This window comes from Fonsecaea erecta (assembly GCF_001651985.1).
Source record: "Fonsecaea erecta strain CBS 125763 chromosome Unknown Scaff7, whole genome shotgun sequence".
Classification (NCBI taxonomy): Eukaryota; Fungi; Ascomycota; class Eurotiomycetes; order Chaetothyriales; family Herpotrichiellaceae; genus Fonsecaea; species Fonsecaea erecta.
The window spans coordinates 2,149,097-2,166,082 of NW_017387250.1; the positions used below are offsets into that span (position 1 = coordinate 2,149,097).

The 16,986-nt window shown below is 54.4% G+C and overlaps 9 protein-coding genes across 9 annotated transcripts; 5 read left to right on the forward strand and 4 right to left on the reverse strand.

Annotated features, from left to right (window-relative positions):
* Positions 1 to 471: 471 nt before the first annotated feature.
* On the reverse strand, positions 472 to 2,306 carry AYL99_08653 (hypothetical protein; the record flags this gene model as incomplete). The annotated part of the gene is made up of 2 exons (XM_018840161.1): positions 472 to 1,400; positions 1,463 to 2,306. 2 exons carry the CDS (start codon positions 2,304 to 2,306, stop codon positions 472 to 474), a joined length of 1,773 nt encoding a protein of 590 aa, XP_018691282.1.
* A 1,255-nt stretch (positions 2,307 to 3,561) lies between these two features.
* Positions 3,562 to 5,391, forward strand: AYL99_08654 (hypothetical protein; the record flags this gene model as incomplete). Its single annotated transcript, XM_018840162.1, has 1 exon — positions 3,562 to 5,391. One exon carries the CDS (start codon positions 3,562 to 3,564, stop codon positions 5,389 to 5,391), a length of 1,830 nt encoding a protein of 609 aa, XP_018691283.1.
* Positions 5,392 to 5,948: 557 nt separating this feature from the next.
* On the forward strand, positions 5,949 to 6,341 carry AYL99_08655 (hypothetical protein; the record flags this gene model as incomplete). The annotated part of the gene is made up of 1 exon (XM_018840163.1): positions 5,949 to 6,341. The coding sequence occupies one exon, from the start codon at positions 5,949 to 5,951 to the stop codon at positions 6,339 to 6,341; it is 393 nt and encodes a 130-aa protein (XP_018691284.1).
* A 500-nt stretch (positions 6,342 to 6,841) lies between these two features.
* Positions 6,842 to 7,342, forward strand: AYL99_08656 (hypothetical protein; the record flags this gene model as incomplete). Its single annotated transcript, XM_018840164.1, has 1 exon — positions 6,842 to 7,342. The coding sequence occupies one exon, from the start codon at positions 6,842 to 6,844 to the stop codon at positions 7,340 to 7,342; it is 501 nt and encodes a 166-aa protein (XP_018691285.1).
* A 398-nt stretch (positions 7,343 to 7,740) lies between these two features.
* Positions 7,741 to 8,724, reverse strand: AYL99_08657 (hypothetical protein; the record flags this gene model as incomplete). The annotated part of the gene is made up of 3 exons (XM_018840165.1): positions 7,741 to 8,308; positions 8,371 to 8,404; positions 8,466 to 8,724. The coding sequence occupies 3 exons, from the start codon at positions 8,722 to 8,724 to the stop codon at positions 7,741 to 7,743; spliced, it is 861 nt and encodes a 286-aa protein (XP_018691286.1).
* An 857-nt stretch (positions 8,725 to 9,581) lies between these two features.
* AYL99_08658 (hypothetical protein) lies at positions 9,582 to 11,387 on the forward strand (the record flags this gene model as incomplete). Its single annotated transcript, XM_018840166.1, has 1 exon — positions 9,582 to 11,387. One exon carries the CDS (start codon positions 9,582 to 9,584, stop codon positions 11,385 to 11,387), a length of 1,806 nt encoding a protein of 601 aa, XP_018691287.1.
* Positions 11,388 to 11,759: 372 nt separating this feature from the next.
* On the reverse strand, positions 11,760 to 12,149 carry AYL99_08659 (hypothetical protein; the record flags this gene model as incomplete). The annotated part of the gene is made up of 1 exon (XM_018840167.1): positions 11,760 to 12,149. The coding sequence occupies one exon, from the start codon at positions 12,147 to 12,149 to the stop codon at positions 11,760 to 11,762; it is 390 nt and encodes a 129-aa protein (XP_018691288.1).
* Positions 12,150 to 13,498: 1,349 nt separating this feature from the next.
* On the forward strand, positions 13,499 to 14,910 carry AYL99_08660 (hypothetical protein; the record flags this gene model as incomplete). Its single annotated transcript, XM_018840168.1, has 4 exons — positions 13,499 to 13,675; positions 13,770 to 13,864; positions 13,982 to 14,638; positions 14,733 to 14,910. 4 exons carry the CDS (start codon positions 13,499 to 13,501, stop codon positions 14,908 to 14,910), a joined length of 1,107 nt encoding a protein of 368 aa, XP_018691289.1.
* A 147-nt stretch (positions 14,911 to 15,057) lies between these two features.
* AYL99_08661 (hypothetical protein) lies at positions 15,058 to 16,511 on the reverse strand (the record flags this gene model as incomplete). The annotated part of the gene is made up of 3 exons (XM_018840169.1): positions 15,058 to 15,692; positions 15,782 to 16,048; positions 16,184 to 16,511. 3 exons carry the CDS (start codon positions 16,509 to 16,511, stop codon positions 15,058 to 15,060), a joined length of 1,230 nt encoding a protein of 409 aa, XP_018691290.1.
* Positions 16,512 to 16,986: the final 475 nt, after the last annotated feature.

The window sequence follows — 16,986 nt, forward strand, 5'->3', positions numbered from 1 at the left end:
GGGGACGTAATATTACTTAACTAGCAAATTCTACCTCTCTGCGATCTCAATGGGCGTCTGAACTCGCCGCACCAGCCAGTCAGTCTCTCGACACTATTTATGGTGAACTCCTCGCCGCTTTGTCGAAAGGCGTCAGGCTATCAGCCACCAAGATATCCGTCTACTGTGAGCCTTGGACTCCCAGAATTACTAGATATTGATCGCTTGGGGTTTCACGTTAGCACTCTCAGCTATAGTAGCTGAGCTGTCAGTTCTATAATAAGCCACCGCTTACTAGGTTAGAGATAGTTGCATAATATGCCTCCCCTTGATATATATAATATATATCTCTTTATATAGCATTAACACTTGACCTTCAAGAGCTAGTATATGTAGTTATGCCGGACGCAAGAAACAGATATATCGATCTTTGGTTCATGCTTCCCGTCATAATTAGGGCGAGAATGTAAAGGTGCTGGCCTACATCAGCTATCAGAGGTTCAAGATATCAAACGAATGATCATCTGGCAAGGCCAAGAACTCCTCCAACGTCGCATTGATGTCCATCGGCCAGTCAAAGCCGGCAAATGGCATGACCTGGTTCTGCGCTAGGACCGCGTCGATGAGCGGACTCGTCTGAGAGGTCACAAAGGGGAAATAGTCCATCAAGTCGGCGACGCCATCGTCTGGATCGAGCATTTCAGCGTGCTCTTCTTCGTTTGCCTCGGCTATCCCGACTGGCGGCGTGGGGATCATGCTGACCGACGTCTGGTCAGTGCCTAGCAGTTTGTCGAAGGCCGAGTTGAACATGCGCGATGACGGCCAATACGGGGCCATGTGCTTCAAAGCCGTGCGCAACGTCCGCATGTCCGCGCTTGCGTGAGATCGCAGGCCGTCAATGCGACAGGCGTGCAGCAGCGCCAACAGGGCGACTGCGATCTCCCAGCCCGCTTCGCCGGAGAGGAAGCGGATGGTGCCCCTTGCGAGATAGTCCTCAAAGATTCGAGCTACGCAGGACGCAGCGATAATGGCCGCGTTGGAGGCCTTAGGTAGCAGTCGAGAGGACTTGTTCATGTGCAGCAGCTGAACATTTGTTAGATAGGTCACATAAAGTCGATGCACTGCGCGGTCGAAGGCGGTAGTCCGCGCGGTGCGGATGTGCAGCGACAAGGTGTCGGGCAATGACCGAACCCATGAGATGAGATCACGTGAAAAGTTCTTGATACCGCTGCGCTCCTTAACCCTTCTGCTGAGCTGCTTGCTGATCTGGCCGCCGATATCTAAGACCTTGACCCAGTTGATGAAGACGTGCACTTTTGGGTGGCTGGGCTCGGGAAAATCCTCAGGCGTCACCATCTTGACGTCGCAATAGTCCGGGTCGATGACGGTAGGTCTGCCTTGTGAGATGGAGAGAATCCGGTCTCGGGCCCGAAAGTCAAAAGGTTAGCAAGAGTCTGAGAGATCCAACGGAGCTTTCAGGTACTTACAAACAAAGTCCACCAAATCCTCCGTCGCAGTCCCGCTGTCTCCCCGGGTCGAGTCATCTGATGAGGCTGCGGCTCTCGATGGAGGCCACTTTCTTGGGCGATGCGAATGGCAATGCCCGTCCACCACCAGGCATTATCCATATTGACCATGTTAGGAGCGCCGGTACTCCACCAGAAGAACAGCATGATGGCTGATAATCGAACAAGTGCGTTGCCCTCGCAGTCCCCATAAAACAACTTCTTGGCGCGGTTGTAATAGGCGATCGAGTCTTTGCATTGAATCAGGGGAGGATTGATGCGGTTCCCGCAAAGCGCCAGTGCATGCCTGAGGAGCAGTGACTCAATTCCGTCGGTCTGCCATTGGACAAATTCGGGGTCAATCACAGGACACCAGTAAAAGCAATATTCGAAGTAGGTCTCGAGAAAGCCCGCCTGCAGGGCCACGGAGATGTCGTCAACGTCCGAGTGATCGGCTGGCATCTGGCGCGGTTGGACCTGATCATCCTCTGCGACATCCTGGTGGCTGAGGATTTGCATGTATCCTGCATTGCTGAAATAGCTGGCCTGGGCGCGCAGGTGTTGCGAGGCTGAACTGGAAGCACCGGGTGTGGCATGGACTTGGGGGGGTTGGGGGGAGGTGATGGCAGCCTGATTGGGCGCAGAGATTGAGGTCAAGAGTCTAGAAGAAGGGTCGGCCGAAGATGCTTTGGCGAGCCTCGGTCGATTGGGGAAGAGGCGCGTCAGTTGGGCAGACAGGCGACGTGCTGGGGTGTTGAAGGCTTTCGGGACCACTGGCAACCATGTGCATAGCGTCGGAGAGACCTGCTTCGGGCTCTCCATTTTTGGCTGTGGACAACGCACCAGGAGCAAAGACGTGATGACTAAATTGTAACTGTCGCTTGCTTATTCCACGTTTTGATGGACGGAGTCTGGTGGGAATAGAGTCAGATCTGCACCGAAGGAGGGTAACGCCAGTTGACGTTGGCACCAAGAGGGGGAGCTTACTGGCAGGGAGCTTTCGCCTGGATACAGTTGCGACATGGCCCGTATATGGGTCCAGGCTGTTGTAAGAGATCACATTTGATCTGTTCCCAAAGTTCGAAACCCCAGTCCCAGTCAGCGAGGTCGGATTTCAGGCGCGGTTGGTCGAGTGGAAGCTGATGTGTACCTTCTTTCCATGACAGCGGAAGCAGACCAGCCGTGCCCTCTTTTGCTGGCTCGAATCCACTGAATCAGGGGCATGAGTCCGCCCAGCAGCAACAGCCATTGTTTCCATCGAATAGGGAAATATGTTAGCCGGCGCGAAAGTGGGCCATTTCACGCATTCAGGCCGCAAGTGATAGCCGGGTTGGGGAACGAAAACAAGGAGTTCGGCATTCAGATCAGAAGAGAAGAATCACTGATATATGTACCGAGTCGAAAAGAGGGTGAATGGCAAAAAGGAGGGCGGGCGCGAGCGGGGTAAACAACACGGAGGGCGGACAACGGGATGGAGGGGACGAACGTGGCCATGCATGGAGATGACCCGGTGGGCTAGTGAAGCTCGTCACCCGCTGTTGTCGGGAACCCTGCCCCCGGGGTGCCCTGTGAGCCATTGCGGGGACATATTGGGGAGCTCCCCAGTTAAAGAACAGGCCTAGTGAGCCTGTAGGGGCGTGGTGGCAAGCTACAAGGCTGTGCTGGACGGGGGCACAACAGTGCCCAAGACAAATCAAAAGCGCCCAAGAAATAGCCTAGCTCCATAAACTTTTTGCGGAAGTGTGGCCTAGAAGGCTCGGCTTTCCAGTCGGACCTCGAGTCGCGTGCCGAGCTGGACTTCTCTGTCGATGGAGGCGACGGTGAATTTTCACCCGCCTACAGTGGTTGCTGAGTTCATGCGCCGTGAGGTTGTTCATGGCCGGGACAGAAGGGATTGGGACCACCAGCCCGACTCCCTCCTTACCATACGGCAACCGCTATATATAAAGGTCGGCTTCTTTACGGACGTGCCTTTCTTTCTCGGCCCAACAAGGGTTCGTGTCTCACCTTCGACGCGGCGTCCACGTCCCTTATGCTGACTTTCTGATCCATCTCGCTGTTGCTACCACCCGCAGCCATGGGAGAGAACGCACCAAAGACTATCGAAAACGAAGATGTTGTCCGCCTCGAACGTGTCCAGTCTACGGACGCCGAGTCGGTACCCATCGAGAAACATCATGAGAGCATCGTCGATCCCATGATGATCGATGCGGACAGGGCACGAGAAGCCCGTGGCTTTGACGTTTACGAGCTGCCGCGAGGATATTGGTATAGCACGTCCTTTCTGGGCAGCTTCTTCGCCGTATGCTTTGCCGCGCTGGCCGGCATTTCAGGCTTCGCCTGTGTTTCTCCTCTCTTATCAATCATCAACGAGGAGTTGGGGCCCAGCAGCTCGATCAGTTGGTACTCAACTGCCTGGGTCTTGTGCCAGGGCATCGGCAACTTGGTCAGTGGCCGCCTGAGCGACATATTCGGCCGTCGCTGGATCTTCATTGGCGGCTCAGTCTTTGGCGTCGTGGGTTCGATCCTGGCGCTGACCGCCAAATCGGTCGGCCAGCTCGTAGGAGTGGCGGTCATCCTGGGACTGGGTGCTGGACCGCAGTTGAGCTACTTCTGGGTCGTGGCTGAACTGGTGCCCATGCGATATCGATATCTCGCCAACACGGCCGTATACACTCTGAGCTTCCCAGGCGTCGGGCTAGGACCGAAGCTGGCGTATAGCTTCCAGTACCAAACCAGCGCTCACTGGCGCGGCTCTTTCTGGTTTTGTCTGACCCTCAATGTCATCTCTGTCGCCTTTTGGTATATCTTCTACCACCCACCAACCCTGAAGATGCTACACAAACGACAAGCCTTGAAAGAATTGCTCATCTCTTTTGACTGGATCGGGCTGGCCATCTACTCGGCCAGCGCCTGGACGTTCCTTATGGGCATTGGCTGGGGCGGTGGTGCCTATCCTTGGAAGAGCGCTCATGTCATCGCGTCCATCCTGGCGGGCGCGGCTGGATTCGCAGTACTCTTACTATGGTGTGGATACCATCCCATCAAAGGCATGACACCCTTCATTCCGCTTCATTTACTGCGAAACGGCCCCCTCATGCTGGTGACAATCTGCACGGGCGTGGGCGCCTCGATTTACTATGGCACTCAAGTCATCTGGCCTACGGCTGTGACGGCTCTGTACAGCGAAGGCCGAAGCACTTCCGACGTGGGGACACTCTTCGCCGTCGTAGTCATATGCTACACAGGAGGGCTGATTATCGGCAACCTGGCGGCCACCTTTATAGGCAACAAGGTTGCCATCTGCTTTGGCATGTGCACTGCTTCTCCTTTGATCGCTGCTTCCGGTGTCAACCTATTGTCTCTGCATGAAACGCTAGGTCTACTCATTCCCGGCGCATTCTTTATTGGTTTTATGGAGGGAATCGCGCTCACGAACTGCTCGTTTCCCCTCGACACTCAAGAAGAGATTGGCACAGCAGGTGGCCTCTGCGGGACTCTCCGCCTTCTTATTTCGAACACCGCCATTTCCATCTACTCGACTACCCTTACAAACCGTCTGTCCTCCACTATCCCAGCCAACGTCATTCCTGCGGCTACACGGGCTGGTCTGGACGAATCGGCAATTCCGTCATTGATCTCAGGACTCCAAGGGCTCACCCCCTTAAATAGCACGTACATCCATGGTTTGACCCCTGATATTACCACCGTTGCAACCGCGGCTTATAAGTTGGCCAATGCCCAGGCCCTTAAGACGGTTTTTCTAGTTACGCTTGCTTTCAGTGGACCTGGTATGATTGCATGCTGGTTCGTCAAGACTGACGACAAGAAGAAATTCAACTTTGTGGCCCAACATATCCACGAGAGCAAGCAAACCAGAGCATTGGAAGCCGACAATGATGCCTAAATGGGGATGCGGGGAGTTTGTGCGAGGACTTCTGTCGTCTGTTCGATGACTCGGACTGCCCCAAGGACGATATCGATAAAGATAGCCACGCATGCTGACATGTAACCTCTGAATACAAAAGTTGTACAACACGCCTGCTTTGATCTTTGCATCCCCTTTGCTCCGGAATCACGGTGACTCACATTCTCTCCCCGACTGCGGCGCCACGTAAGAGGCTGGCCGCAGTCTGGTCCTCCGTTCATGCCTCAAACGGCTTGGTCCGGCACAGAGATGCCGGACGGTCGGCAATACTCTTCCCAGTATGCCTTGAAAGCGTGTGTGGCGGCCTCAGTTGAGTATTTCAAAGTAAAAGGGGGGGACAGAATTCTTGCAGTCTGACGCTGCAGGAAATTTGCCATTGCTTTCTCGCACTTTGGTTCCCGGATTTTCTAATCTAAGATACTAGTAATTAGAGTATTACAACGCACGAGCACGCCGTTTCCAGGATCTCATCCTTATACATCGGTTTGACGAACAGTTGGATACCTCTGGAACCTCTTCCAATATCTACTTTGAACATGCCCTCGACAATTATTCGGAGATCCACCGATCAAGGATCGGCCAGCACCAAGGGTACCAAGACTTTCACAGGGGATGTTTGGGTTGACCCAATCTACAACACACCAGACATCAAGATCAACAACGTCTTCTTCAGCCCGGGCGCTCGCAGTTTCTGGCACACGCATGAGCGGGGTCAGCTTTTGAGAGTGGTCGCGGGCTCAGGTTGGATCTGTGACAGGGGCAGTGAACCCCGACGTCTGATGGCAGGGGACGTGGTATGGGCAGCCCCGGGAACTACACATTGGCATGGCGGCGACGATGGAAGTTACATGTGCCATTTGGCGGTCAGTCATGGCTCGACGAGGTGGCATGAAGAGGTGGCAGCTGAAGATCTCCCCCAGAAGAATTAAGATGAACGGGACCAAAAGGAGTGTCGAAACACGGTGCATTTACAGGGACGAGACTGAGTGTTCGAATAGACATTAATGTCCAGGACCTTCTCGTAGAAATCTTCCAGTAGTCATACCTTTACCCACGAGTCTTTAGACCCCTGATGAAGCACATCTTCAGTGCGTCTATCTCAAGCTTGTAACCGACGATGAGGCGTTGATACACCTGAATGAACTAATTGCCGGCCGAATGCATCGAGGATTGTTATGGTGTCCGCGCCATAGTCACAACTGATTGGTGCCTGAATCCACTGCGAAAACTAGCATGCATCCTTCATAAAATAGTTCGGAGGTCGGAGGGCCGCTTAGTCTACCTAGTATTAGCCGGGTAATGTATATAGATTCTCGATACAAGGGCCGTCTTGGGTTCTCTCTGCCTTGAGTCAAGATTCCGACAGGACAATACTCAGAAAAGTATCCTCATAGCCTTCCTCAGCTTCTCCTTTGTACTGGCAGAAAAAATGGCAGCTTCCACTCCGCGTGCCGAGCTTCACCCAGGACTGGATTATGGCATGCGAACTGCCAGACGACACATCACCGCGCTTGATGGCGAGGGCAAATCCGTGTTCGTCCCCGACCGCGACATCCTGTACTGCAATCGAGGCGGCTATGCGGTCTCCTGGACCTACGCGACCAGCGAGTTCCCTATCGATATGACTGACAACAAGGACCTCAATGGCTTTCTGAGTGACGACCCGTCGAGCCCAAACTCGGTGGTCCACACGGGCAGTCGGATCGTCAACGGCGGCGGTGTAACATTCAACACGACGAATTTCTCGCCGGGGACGGAGACGGTAATGCACCGAACAGTGTCTCTGGACTTCGTGGCCGTGGTGGAAGGCGAGATGGAACTTGAGTTGGACTCGGGAGAGAAAGTGTTGCTACAACCCGGGGTAGGTCATTCGTGGTCATTCATCTTCGCTACGAAATGTGCTGCCTTGAGCATCCTCGTGTCCCTCTAATCCTGTTCATCGATACCGGATGATACATCAGTACAACTAAGCGATCAGTTCGAGGCTAATGTGTTTTGTTCTATCTTCGCACAGGACTCTATCATTCAGCGCCAGACAAATCACCTGTGGAGGAACCCGTCCAAGGACAAGCCTGCGCGGATGATATCTATGATCATGCCGGCCCAGACCGTGACGGTGAATGGCAAGTCTATGGGGACAGAAGGCTTTAGTCTCAACTCGATGGGGAAGCTGAGTTCATCGTGATCACGCCATTTTGACCGAGTACGATAGAGCACCTGTTTCTTTTACAGCTTGCAGATGATCCTTTTCAGGATCTGCTGATCAGACATTCTTTTGTGTTCGGTCCGCGGTTTCGTGAAAGTGCTTTTGAGAAGCTACAACCGGTGTCAGGGATTTCCATCCGTGCTACGAGCAATATCTTCAAATTCCGCGAAGTTGTCCCTGACGCGGTCCAGCTTAGCCCTCACTGTCTGAATGCAGTCAGACCCCAGCGGCAAGCGGAGGTTAGGTTTTCTACCCTCCAACATGCCTGTGCCTGTGACCGACTCAAAGATGCGCTCCGCCCCTTTAATGGGGTTGCCGGTTTGCTTTCCATCCATGTCGTAGAGGGTGTTGAGCATCTTGTCACAGACGCCGCCCTTATAAGGCTCACTCAGAGGAGCGTACTGGATGTTGTTTTGGCCCAGGAAATTTGTGCGGAACGCCCCCGGCACGACCAGCTGGATGCGGATGTTGAAGTTGGCCACTTCCTGTGCGATGCCTTCGCTGATGGCCTCCAGTGCGAACTTGGTGCTCGAGTAGTGGCTGTACGTGGGCAGAACTCTCAGACCGGCGGTCGAAGAGACATTGACAATGATCCCCGATTTCCTTGCGCGCATCCCAGGCAGCACGGCGAGCATGATCCGAACCGGTCCCCAGAAGTTTGTCTCCATCTGTTGACGTGCGCCATCGAGTCTGCGAGTCCGCGTAAGGAATAATTCGCAGACATTAGAGGCAGAATTGCCCTTTAAACTCACTTGAGGTCTTCAAAAGCACCACAGATTGGATAGCCTGGGTCTCGATGTTAGCGCACGAAGCCACCACTGTCCCGAGATACACAGGGCCTACTGACCGGCGTTGTTGACTACGACGTCCAGTCTGCCATAGATGGACTCCGCTTTGGCGATGGTGTCTTCGAGATCAGGCTCTGTCGTGTCCAGGGTAATCCAGTGGCCCCCTTTACCTGTGATCTCCTCGACCAGTTCTGGCGTCTTTGCAGGGTTCCGAGACGACGCGACGACCTTGTGCCCATGATCCAGAATGGTTCTGACAAGAGCACTCCCAAGTCCTGCCGAGCAGCCGGTAACCAGCCAGATCATGGGTTCAGACATAGTGTGGATGTTCGCAGGGGAGACTAGAGAAGAGCTCCTATTATGCAAGGTAAATTTAATTGAGTATGTGCTTTACTGACTGATCAAATGTGCTTGAGGCTGGTGTGCACAATCTGTACAGAGAGCGCAAAGTCGGTTGGTATAGTCTGATCTATATCACGATAGCCTCGCCTCAAGCTCTATATGCGGAGGAAGCGGTCCCCAGCGGCCTCCACTACTCTGCAACGAACCGTCCAAAGCGGAATAACCGAGATGATATTTCTGCCGTCAAGATTGGGACGGCACCGAAACCAGCAAGGTAGATATATGGCACCTGCCCTTTGCAATCTGCACTTGCTCACGAAGAGCGTGGCCTTCTTCCAGCAGGAGGCGATTTCATTCGGAAACCTCAAGTCCGTGCCGAAGTCAGTGTGGTTGGAGCTTTCCCTGCACTAGGCAATGCAGGCCAGTAGCCGAATGGTGGAGGACATGCCCTAGGCAACTCCTTCCCCATGGGTGATACAGAATTCTGGGCTTCATGGTGTCTGCGAGTCGCATGTCAAGGATCCCAGCCTGCTAAGTTGGACCGTGGACTGGTCTTTGCGGAGCATCGGCGTCCGATACTCTTGAACCACAGGTACGTATACATGTGAATAGGTACACAAGTGTGCGTGTGTGTATAAAGGCAGGTGGAATCTTCGCGAGGTCAGAGATCCAACAGTGGTGTCGACTGCTTTTTTGGGGGGTTTCGGGGCCAAACAGTATCCAAGACTTTCGTGACCGTTGAACAAACGCTCACTTCCTCTCTGGAGGGGCTCGAGTGTCCACCTTGAGACTTGTCCGTTCCCTTATTCCGACCCTCCCTCTTGCAATCTACTATGGCGGATGTCACGACAGTCCCCAAGAAGGAGATGCTCACCTTGGAAGTCGAAGAGGCTAGCGCACCTATCAAATATGACCTCGCCGAGGTCGATCGAATGCTGGTCGACGACGAGCGTGCTCCTGAAGCTCGTGGTACTACCGAAGATGCTATCCCTCGAAGCTACTGGTACAGTGCTCGTTTCCTGGGCACCTTTACGGCTATCATTCTTTCTAAGGACGCCGGCAGCGGTGGCTTCAGCTTAGCAGCGCCGTTACTTTCCAACATCAACGCAGAGATCGGACCCGACCTCGACATCACCTGGGTGTCCCTCTCCTGGACTTTAACGCAAGGCATCAGCACGCTGTTAGTGGGCAGATTGTCAGACCTGTTTGGTCGGCGATGGATCTTCATCCTGGGCAACCTCATCGGCACCATTGGTGCCATCTTTGCCTCCCAGGCCCAAACCGTCAAGCAACTCATCGGGGCCACAGTGCTTCTGGGGATCGCGGGTGGCTCGCAAATCAGCTATTTCTGGACCATCAGCGAGATCGTGCCCATGAGATGGCGGTACGTCGCCAACGCCTTCATCTACGTCTGCAGCTTCACCACGTGGCTAGGTCCCAAGATCGCGTATAGCTTCCAGACCGAAACCACCGTGGGCTGGCGCGGCTGCTACTACCTCCTCATTGCACTGAACGGCCTCGCTACGATTTGTTATTGGGCCTTCTATCACCCGCCGACATTTAAGATGTTGCACCGTCGAACCGCTCTCAAGGAAATGATCGTCTCCTTCGACTGGCTTGGCCTCATCCTCTACACAGCAGGGTTTACAGTCTTCCTCATGGGGCTGACCTGGGGTGGCGGCCGCTATCCATGGTCTAGTTCCTATGTGATTGGGTCGTTGGTAGCTGGTGCTGTTGGTCTGGTGCTGTTCGTGCTCTGGGACATCTGGCTTCCTCGTCGATCCCAGAGGACCATTCCCTTGGTGGAGATGCACTTCTTCAAAAATTTCCAGCTCATGGCCATCACCGGCATGACCTGCGTGGCGGGCTCCACCTACTATGGCTTCAGCTCCGTCTGGCCTGGCCTAGTCCGCAATGTCTGGACAGGGCTTGACGCGGCTGAGACCGGCAACATGCTCTGCGTCTTAATCATGTGCTATCTGTTCGCCCAGTGTATTGGAGGATGCATTGCCCATTTCACCGGGCCCAAGTACACTATCATTATTTCCATGTGCATTGCCTGCCCTCTGCTGACATGCGCTGCTGTCAACCCGTTCAACATGACCATGACAGCCAGCTTGGCCTGCACGGGAGGATTTGCCTTGGGTATCATGGAGGGCGTCGCTCTCACAGCAACCACCTATCCCCTGCGGACACAGGAAGAAATCGGCAGTGCGGGAGGGCTGACAGGAACCCTACGCTTGTTCGTGTCGACAATTGCCACCTGCATCTACAATACAACGCTGGTGAATCGACTGAACTCGACGATCCCAGAAAATGTCGGGCGTGCGGCCACTTCGGCTGGTCTCCCCGTGTCCTCATTGCCACTGCTGATCAGTAATCTACGTGCCGGGCATGGTTTCAACAGCACGTCGGTTCCAGGCATCAATGACAGCATTGAGGCAGCGGCAAAACTCGCTTTTCGAATGGCATACTCCGATGCATATCGAACAATGTTTTTGGTGTCGCTTGCCTTCACTGGTCCCGGTGTCATCTTGTGCTGGTTCGTCGCACAGCACGACAAGAAGAAGGAGCACTTCGTTGCGGGTCATTTGCACGACCCTAAGCAGACCAAGACCCTCGAGCAGCAGGATGGTTGATGACGGGACAGACACCGAGATAATGTTGAGGGTGAAGGGTGGGAGAGGAGAGAGAAAGAGAGAGACAGTTTCCCCCATATATGCATGGACACGGATGGGCCACGATAGGTCGAAATTGGATGGTGTTTCCTATATCTTTCCAGACCTTTCGCGCTTACAAATGAGAATGATATTGATCCAGCCACGTCGAGGAAGTAATTCGAAAACATTGAGGTGGTGCAAGCTTGTCGCCGATACTGATTGGTGTACATATTCTCCCCTCTCAAGTCCGTCTACCACCAGCGAGTGAAATCCGAAGAAATGGTTTCCATGTAGAATTCCCTCTATATTCATGTTCGCCCGCTCCAGAGTTCAGAGCCCAGTTCAGACCTTCTACTTCTTGTACATGTCGTCGATCACCTCGTCGTGCCATGTAGTCTTCCCAATCCCCAGAGCAAGATGCGACATGAAGCTATTCTTATCCGCCCCGTGCCAATGCGTAGTCCCCGGCTCCGCCCAGATCGTGTCGCCCGCTTTGATGCGGCGAGGCTCGGACCCCTTGTCGCAGACCCAACCAGATCCGACGGTCACGTATAGAATTTGTCCTCCTTCATGCGTGTGCCAGTATGTTCGGGAGCAGGGCATGAAGACGTTGTTGCCAGCGGCCACGTTGCCGGAAACCAGCACCATCTGGCTCCAGACTTCGCCCGTGAAGGTCTCGGTGCGCTGGGTGGCGTCTACATATTCGCTCTTCCCGCCCTGGACGATGATGGAGCTGGGCATGTTGTCTTGGGGAGAGGGGTGGGGTGGTGGGGGAGGGGGGGAGAGGTTGTGCGAGGACGTCAAGGCAGCTACCTCCCCCTGGCGAACACGTCAATTTTATGTATCTTTCCATTTGGGTTGCACGGCTGGAAGACACATACTTACTTGGGCGGTATGGTCTGAATGCCGCTTGGCGGACGGAGGACACACACAGCGGATGTGTATGAAATGGACTAATAGATTTGTTTAGATCCGTCTAGATTAGTCTCCGCATGGTCAACGAGCGCGGCCTTCTGCGCGTACGTGTCCTCGGGGGGGGGGACCACGTTGACCATATACTGGAAGGGCCTCGAAGCCCATGGTTCACACCAAGGTCCAACGCACGACTTGCGCCCGAGGCGACGGCTTCTCTGGTCTACGAGCTTGTGGGACCGATGCAGGTGGAAATTCTTCTGGTTGTAGTTCCGCTTTCTTGGTTCGCTGCATCTCTGGCTTGCTTCCACGTACGCACGACGCACTTTGCACGTCGCACCTGTTTGCCGGAGGCGCTATATTCGCCACACGTCACGTTGGGGAACCCTGTACGGAGTATTCGCAACAGACACCAACGTTTGGCGCCTATGCCCATCGGATTGGAGGCAGGGACCTTCAGATGAATCGTCCAACTCTGTCCTCTCTGATCTGCAGTTGTCCGCATCTCCACCCAATTCTTTCCAGCCGAACCAGTCTGGAGCCTTATGCCGAGTGCCGGATCCGACCTGGCAACTCCGCCCACTATTGCCGGGCCCGGCAATCAAAACTCCGCTCCCCTTGAACCGGTAGGGGATTCTACTATACGGAATAATTCGTGCTAAGCATCGACAGTTTTTTCTCTCACTAGGCATGAGCCCCTCGAGTATGGACTTGCGCACTTCCTTCTGCCCTTGTCGATCAACACCGGGCCCCTCAGTCCTCACGCGCGACGTTGGGGCGTTATGACTTTCTCCACCCGAATGGGAGCAAGTCATCTAGACTCGGGGTCACCCGTAGGAACTTTTGCTACGACGTTCTATACGCCATAGAGATGGATTACCATGCTTGAACGGGCAGGAGATTCAGCAATGTACAGTAACATGATCCCGAGTTGCCTCTTCCAGAAATCTCTCCTAGCCCCTATCCCCACGTGAACACTACGTGAGAACAAACAAAGCAAACTCAGACATTTTTGCTCGCAAGCATCCTTCTGCTGTAAGTCGGACGTTTACCAATTCGGCTCTATCGCTCGCACTGTGCATACTTCGGACATCTGGTAAAATATCAGACCAAAATCTGGGCCCGTGTGTTGTCTCTGAGACACATTGTTCGCGTGCGCCTGAAGAGAGTCCGCAAAGATGGAAATCAATGCGGTAGTGATCCATGCGCCAGGCGACATCAGAATTGAGAAGAAGCCACGACCTCAGGTCCAGGAGCCCGAGGACGCGGTCGTCAAGGTCATTGTCGCCGGCATCTGTGGGAGCGAGCTACATCCTTACCGGGGACACCAGAAAACGACCTTTGGCCATGTCATGGTAAGTTGAAGAGAATATGTGAATTTTTTTTTGTGTCATTGTTGCTCTCACGCATTACATGTGCCAATTGCTCACTCAAATTCTCCGTTGCCAGGGCCACGAGTTCGTCGGGATTGTGGAAGATGTGGGCAGCAATGTGACGACTGTCAAGAAGGGCGATAGGGTGATTGGCCTCTTTTCGTCGTCTTGGTGAGTCTACAGGATGAATCGGACTCTTCTTCCCTTTCCTTAATTGGCCTTGTCCATCACCATCTCATTCCCCTTGGATAAAGATGGGTCGTCATACTGATTTCCAACCCAACAAAGTCTGAAATGCTGGTTCTGCAAGAATGGCTACACGAACCGATGCTCGAAATCTCTGGCCCTGGGAACCGCACAGATCGATGGTGGCCAGGCCGACTATGTCAGAGTGCCAGATGCCGACGGCACGTTGCTACTGGCGTCTGAGGAGATGGAGGATGAGCTGGGCGTCATGATGTCTGACATCTTCCCGACGGGATACTACGGCGCGATGCGGGCCATCGTCCAATTTGCCAGTGACGATCTGACGACCAATGGTACCTCCTCGTCTACAGCTGCGAAGGCCATGGCGCCGAAACAGCCTCTGAAGTCGGCCATTTTCGTCTGTCTAGGCTGCGGCATCGTCGGACTCTGTGCCATCATGACAGCCGTGGTGAAAGGCACCGGGACGGTGTTTTGTGTGGACAGCGTCGATGACCGCCTGGAGCAGGCCAAACGAATGGGCGGCATCCCTCTGAAGATCGGGGTCGATGACATCAAGGCCGCCGTCATGAACGCGACGGACGGTCGAGGTGCCGATGCTGTAGTCGAGAGTGTGGGAAACGAGGCCGCTCTTCGGTCGGGCTTTGAGCTCCTTAGACCGTGTGGTGTGCTAAGTTCCGTGGGCTTCCACCAGTCAGAAATGCCTTTTACAGCGTTACAGGGCTACCAGAAGAATATCAAGTAAGTCGGTCCCCCGGTTCGGTCTGGTTCTTGGTGAACTCCTGGATTTGTCGAGAGCATGAGACATTGTACTGATGCGATCTTTCGTGAACAGTCTGAATATGGGCCGCGCTCCCGTTCGAGCAGTATTTGAGGAAGCAATGGAATTGTTTCTAGAGAATAAGTCCAAATTTTCTGATTTCATCTCACATCGACTACCTCTGTCGGAAGCTGCCAAGGGCTACGAAATGTTTTCCAGGCAGGAAGCCAGAAAGGTCGTGCTAAGACCTTAAAGGGGCGCCAGGGGAGGGGATGATTCGAGGGAGCCGAGCGATCTGATAACCAAATGCATTCTTTTGATAGTCGGCATAGTCGGAAGCCAACGAATGGAGTGACTACCTCTGGGCATTCAAAATCATCCTCCCCCATAATATCACGCTTCATAGGCTGTAGCTGGACGCTTTCTCGCCCAACTTCCGGAGCTCCTCCTTTGCCTCTGGCCAGAGTTTCCGGTCCCGCCAGAACCCTTCGACATGAGGCTCCCTGCCGGGCTTCCCGTTGCGCGGCAGCTCATTCAACCATCCCCAGTGGATCTTCTGCTTGTACCCCCGCTGTTTCCAGTCGTTCAGGTCGTCCTCGGGATTATCGTTGAGATTGGGGAGATGCTTCAGCGCGGTGGCGTCGTGCGACAGACAGACCAGCACCGACGGGCTGGCGTCAAAGCTGACCAGTTTATCGACCGATTTCTGCGACAGCTGGGGATCGGCGTAGGCGGCGGTAACGTCGGTCGAGATGCGATAAAAGGGCGTCGTGCGCGGATTGAAGGTGTTGGTTCCGCACGTCCTCATCTGCGGATGGTGGTCGGCGAAGAGAGCGCAAGGGCATGGCGTGGGGAAGAAATCGTCTCGGTCCAAGACGCCTTCGGGGATCGGATCTGGGAGCGGTGCTTTGGCGCTGGGCCGAAAATCCCCCGGGAAATGGCAGATGTCGCCTCCAAGCAGCATAAACGTGCTGTCCCGGCCGCCGGTCGTTCGTGCAAGACCGCACATGTGTCCCAGGCAATGTCCGGGGGTGTCTGTGCATGTGATATGGACCACGTTACCAATAGATCCGAATTGAGTCCTGTGCAGTAATGAGCTTTTGGAGTGTGGGATGTGCACGTACCAAGCAGGTAGAAGGAACCGTCACCGAAGAAGTCGTGGGCTCGGAACCCGCCAATCGTCAGATCAGAGTCGTCGTCAAAGCCGATCTCGGTCAGGGTCCGGTCTTTGAACGCGCGCGAGTCGACCGGAGAGTTGACATTCTCGGGGAAGCCAGGCAACAGGGCGGGAGACGCCTTGAAGCCCGGCCCTACCACCAACTCGGTGGCGGGAGGGAACAGCTCCATACTCCCCGTGTGGTCCCAGTGGTAGTGCGACCATATCACGCTCGCTGCACGAGATTCAGGAACCCCTTAGAACCCCAAGTCCGAAGGGAGCTGATGATATTGGAGGTGGGAGGAAGACGGGGCCCTCGAAAAGAAAGGCTGGTAGACACACAGACAGGCAGATGGGCAGACAGACTCACAGATTTCATCCAGCGTCACGCCGCTCTCCTCCAACACCTCGGTGGCGTCCTTGTCGACCCGCAAGTCCGGGATGACAAACCCTAGGCGTTTCTGCAGCACGGCAGGGAGATTCCAGTAGTCCTTCCGCACGCCTAGGTCAAACATGACCTTCTTGCCCGAGGCCCCGTGCTCGACCAGAAACGCTGCCACGTAGATATTGATGAACTCATGGCCCGGCTGGACGGGCTCGATGAAAGATTTGGCATTGACTCTCATGATGGCCGTGGTGTCTACCATGCACACGCGCACGGTCGCGTCGGACGCGGGAATATGCAGCTCATCGGCCATGGTATATACGGGGAGAGGTAAAAGGGTGAGCGAGTGAGCGAGTGACAGTACTTCGACGGGGGACGCTGCAAAAAAAAGCCAGGCGCGTACGCCGATGCTCCTCCAGTCGACTGTAAGAAATTCCGGATGTTTGACGACGATGATCCACGACGAAGACGGGGACGAAGATGAAGACGGGACTATCTAAGTAACTAGCACGAGAACCGTTGGAGAGGCCACACCTACTGCAGAGCCATTGCTGTCCACATCCTCACTATACCTGAGGAACACATAGTAACACGTTCCGGCAATGGCCAGTTTGGGAAAGCGGGGTTCTCCCCCGTCCAACCGATGGAGCCTCACACCTTCATCCCGAGGGTCTCAGGGGGGTAACCGCAAAGAGGATATCGAGAAATCGGGGTCCATTGTGCAAAGATTTCAGCCCTTGAACACTGGCTCAGAGCAGGGCAATGCAGAGGTCTCTACGAATTCATTC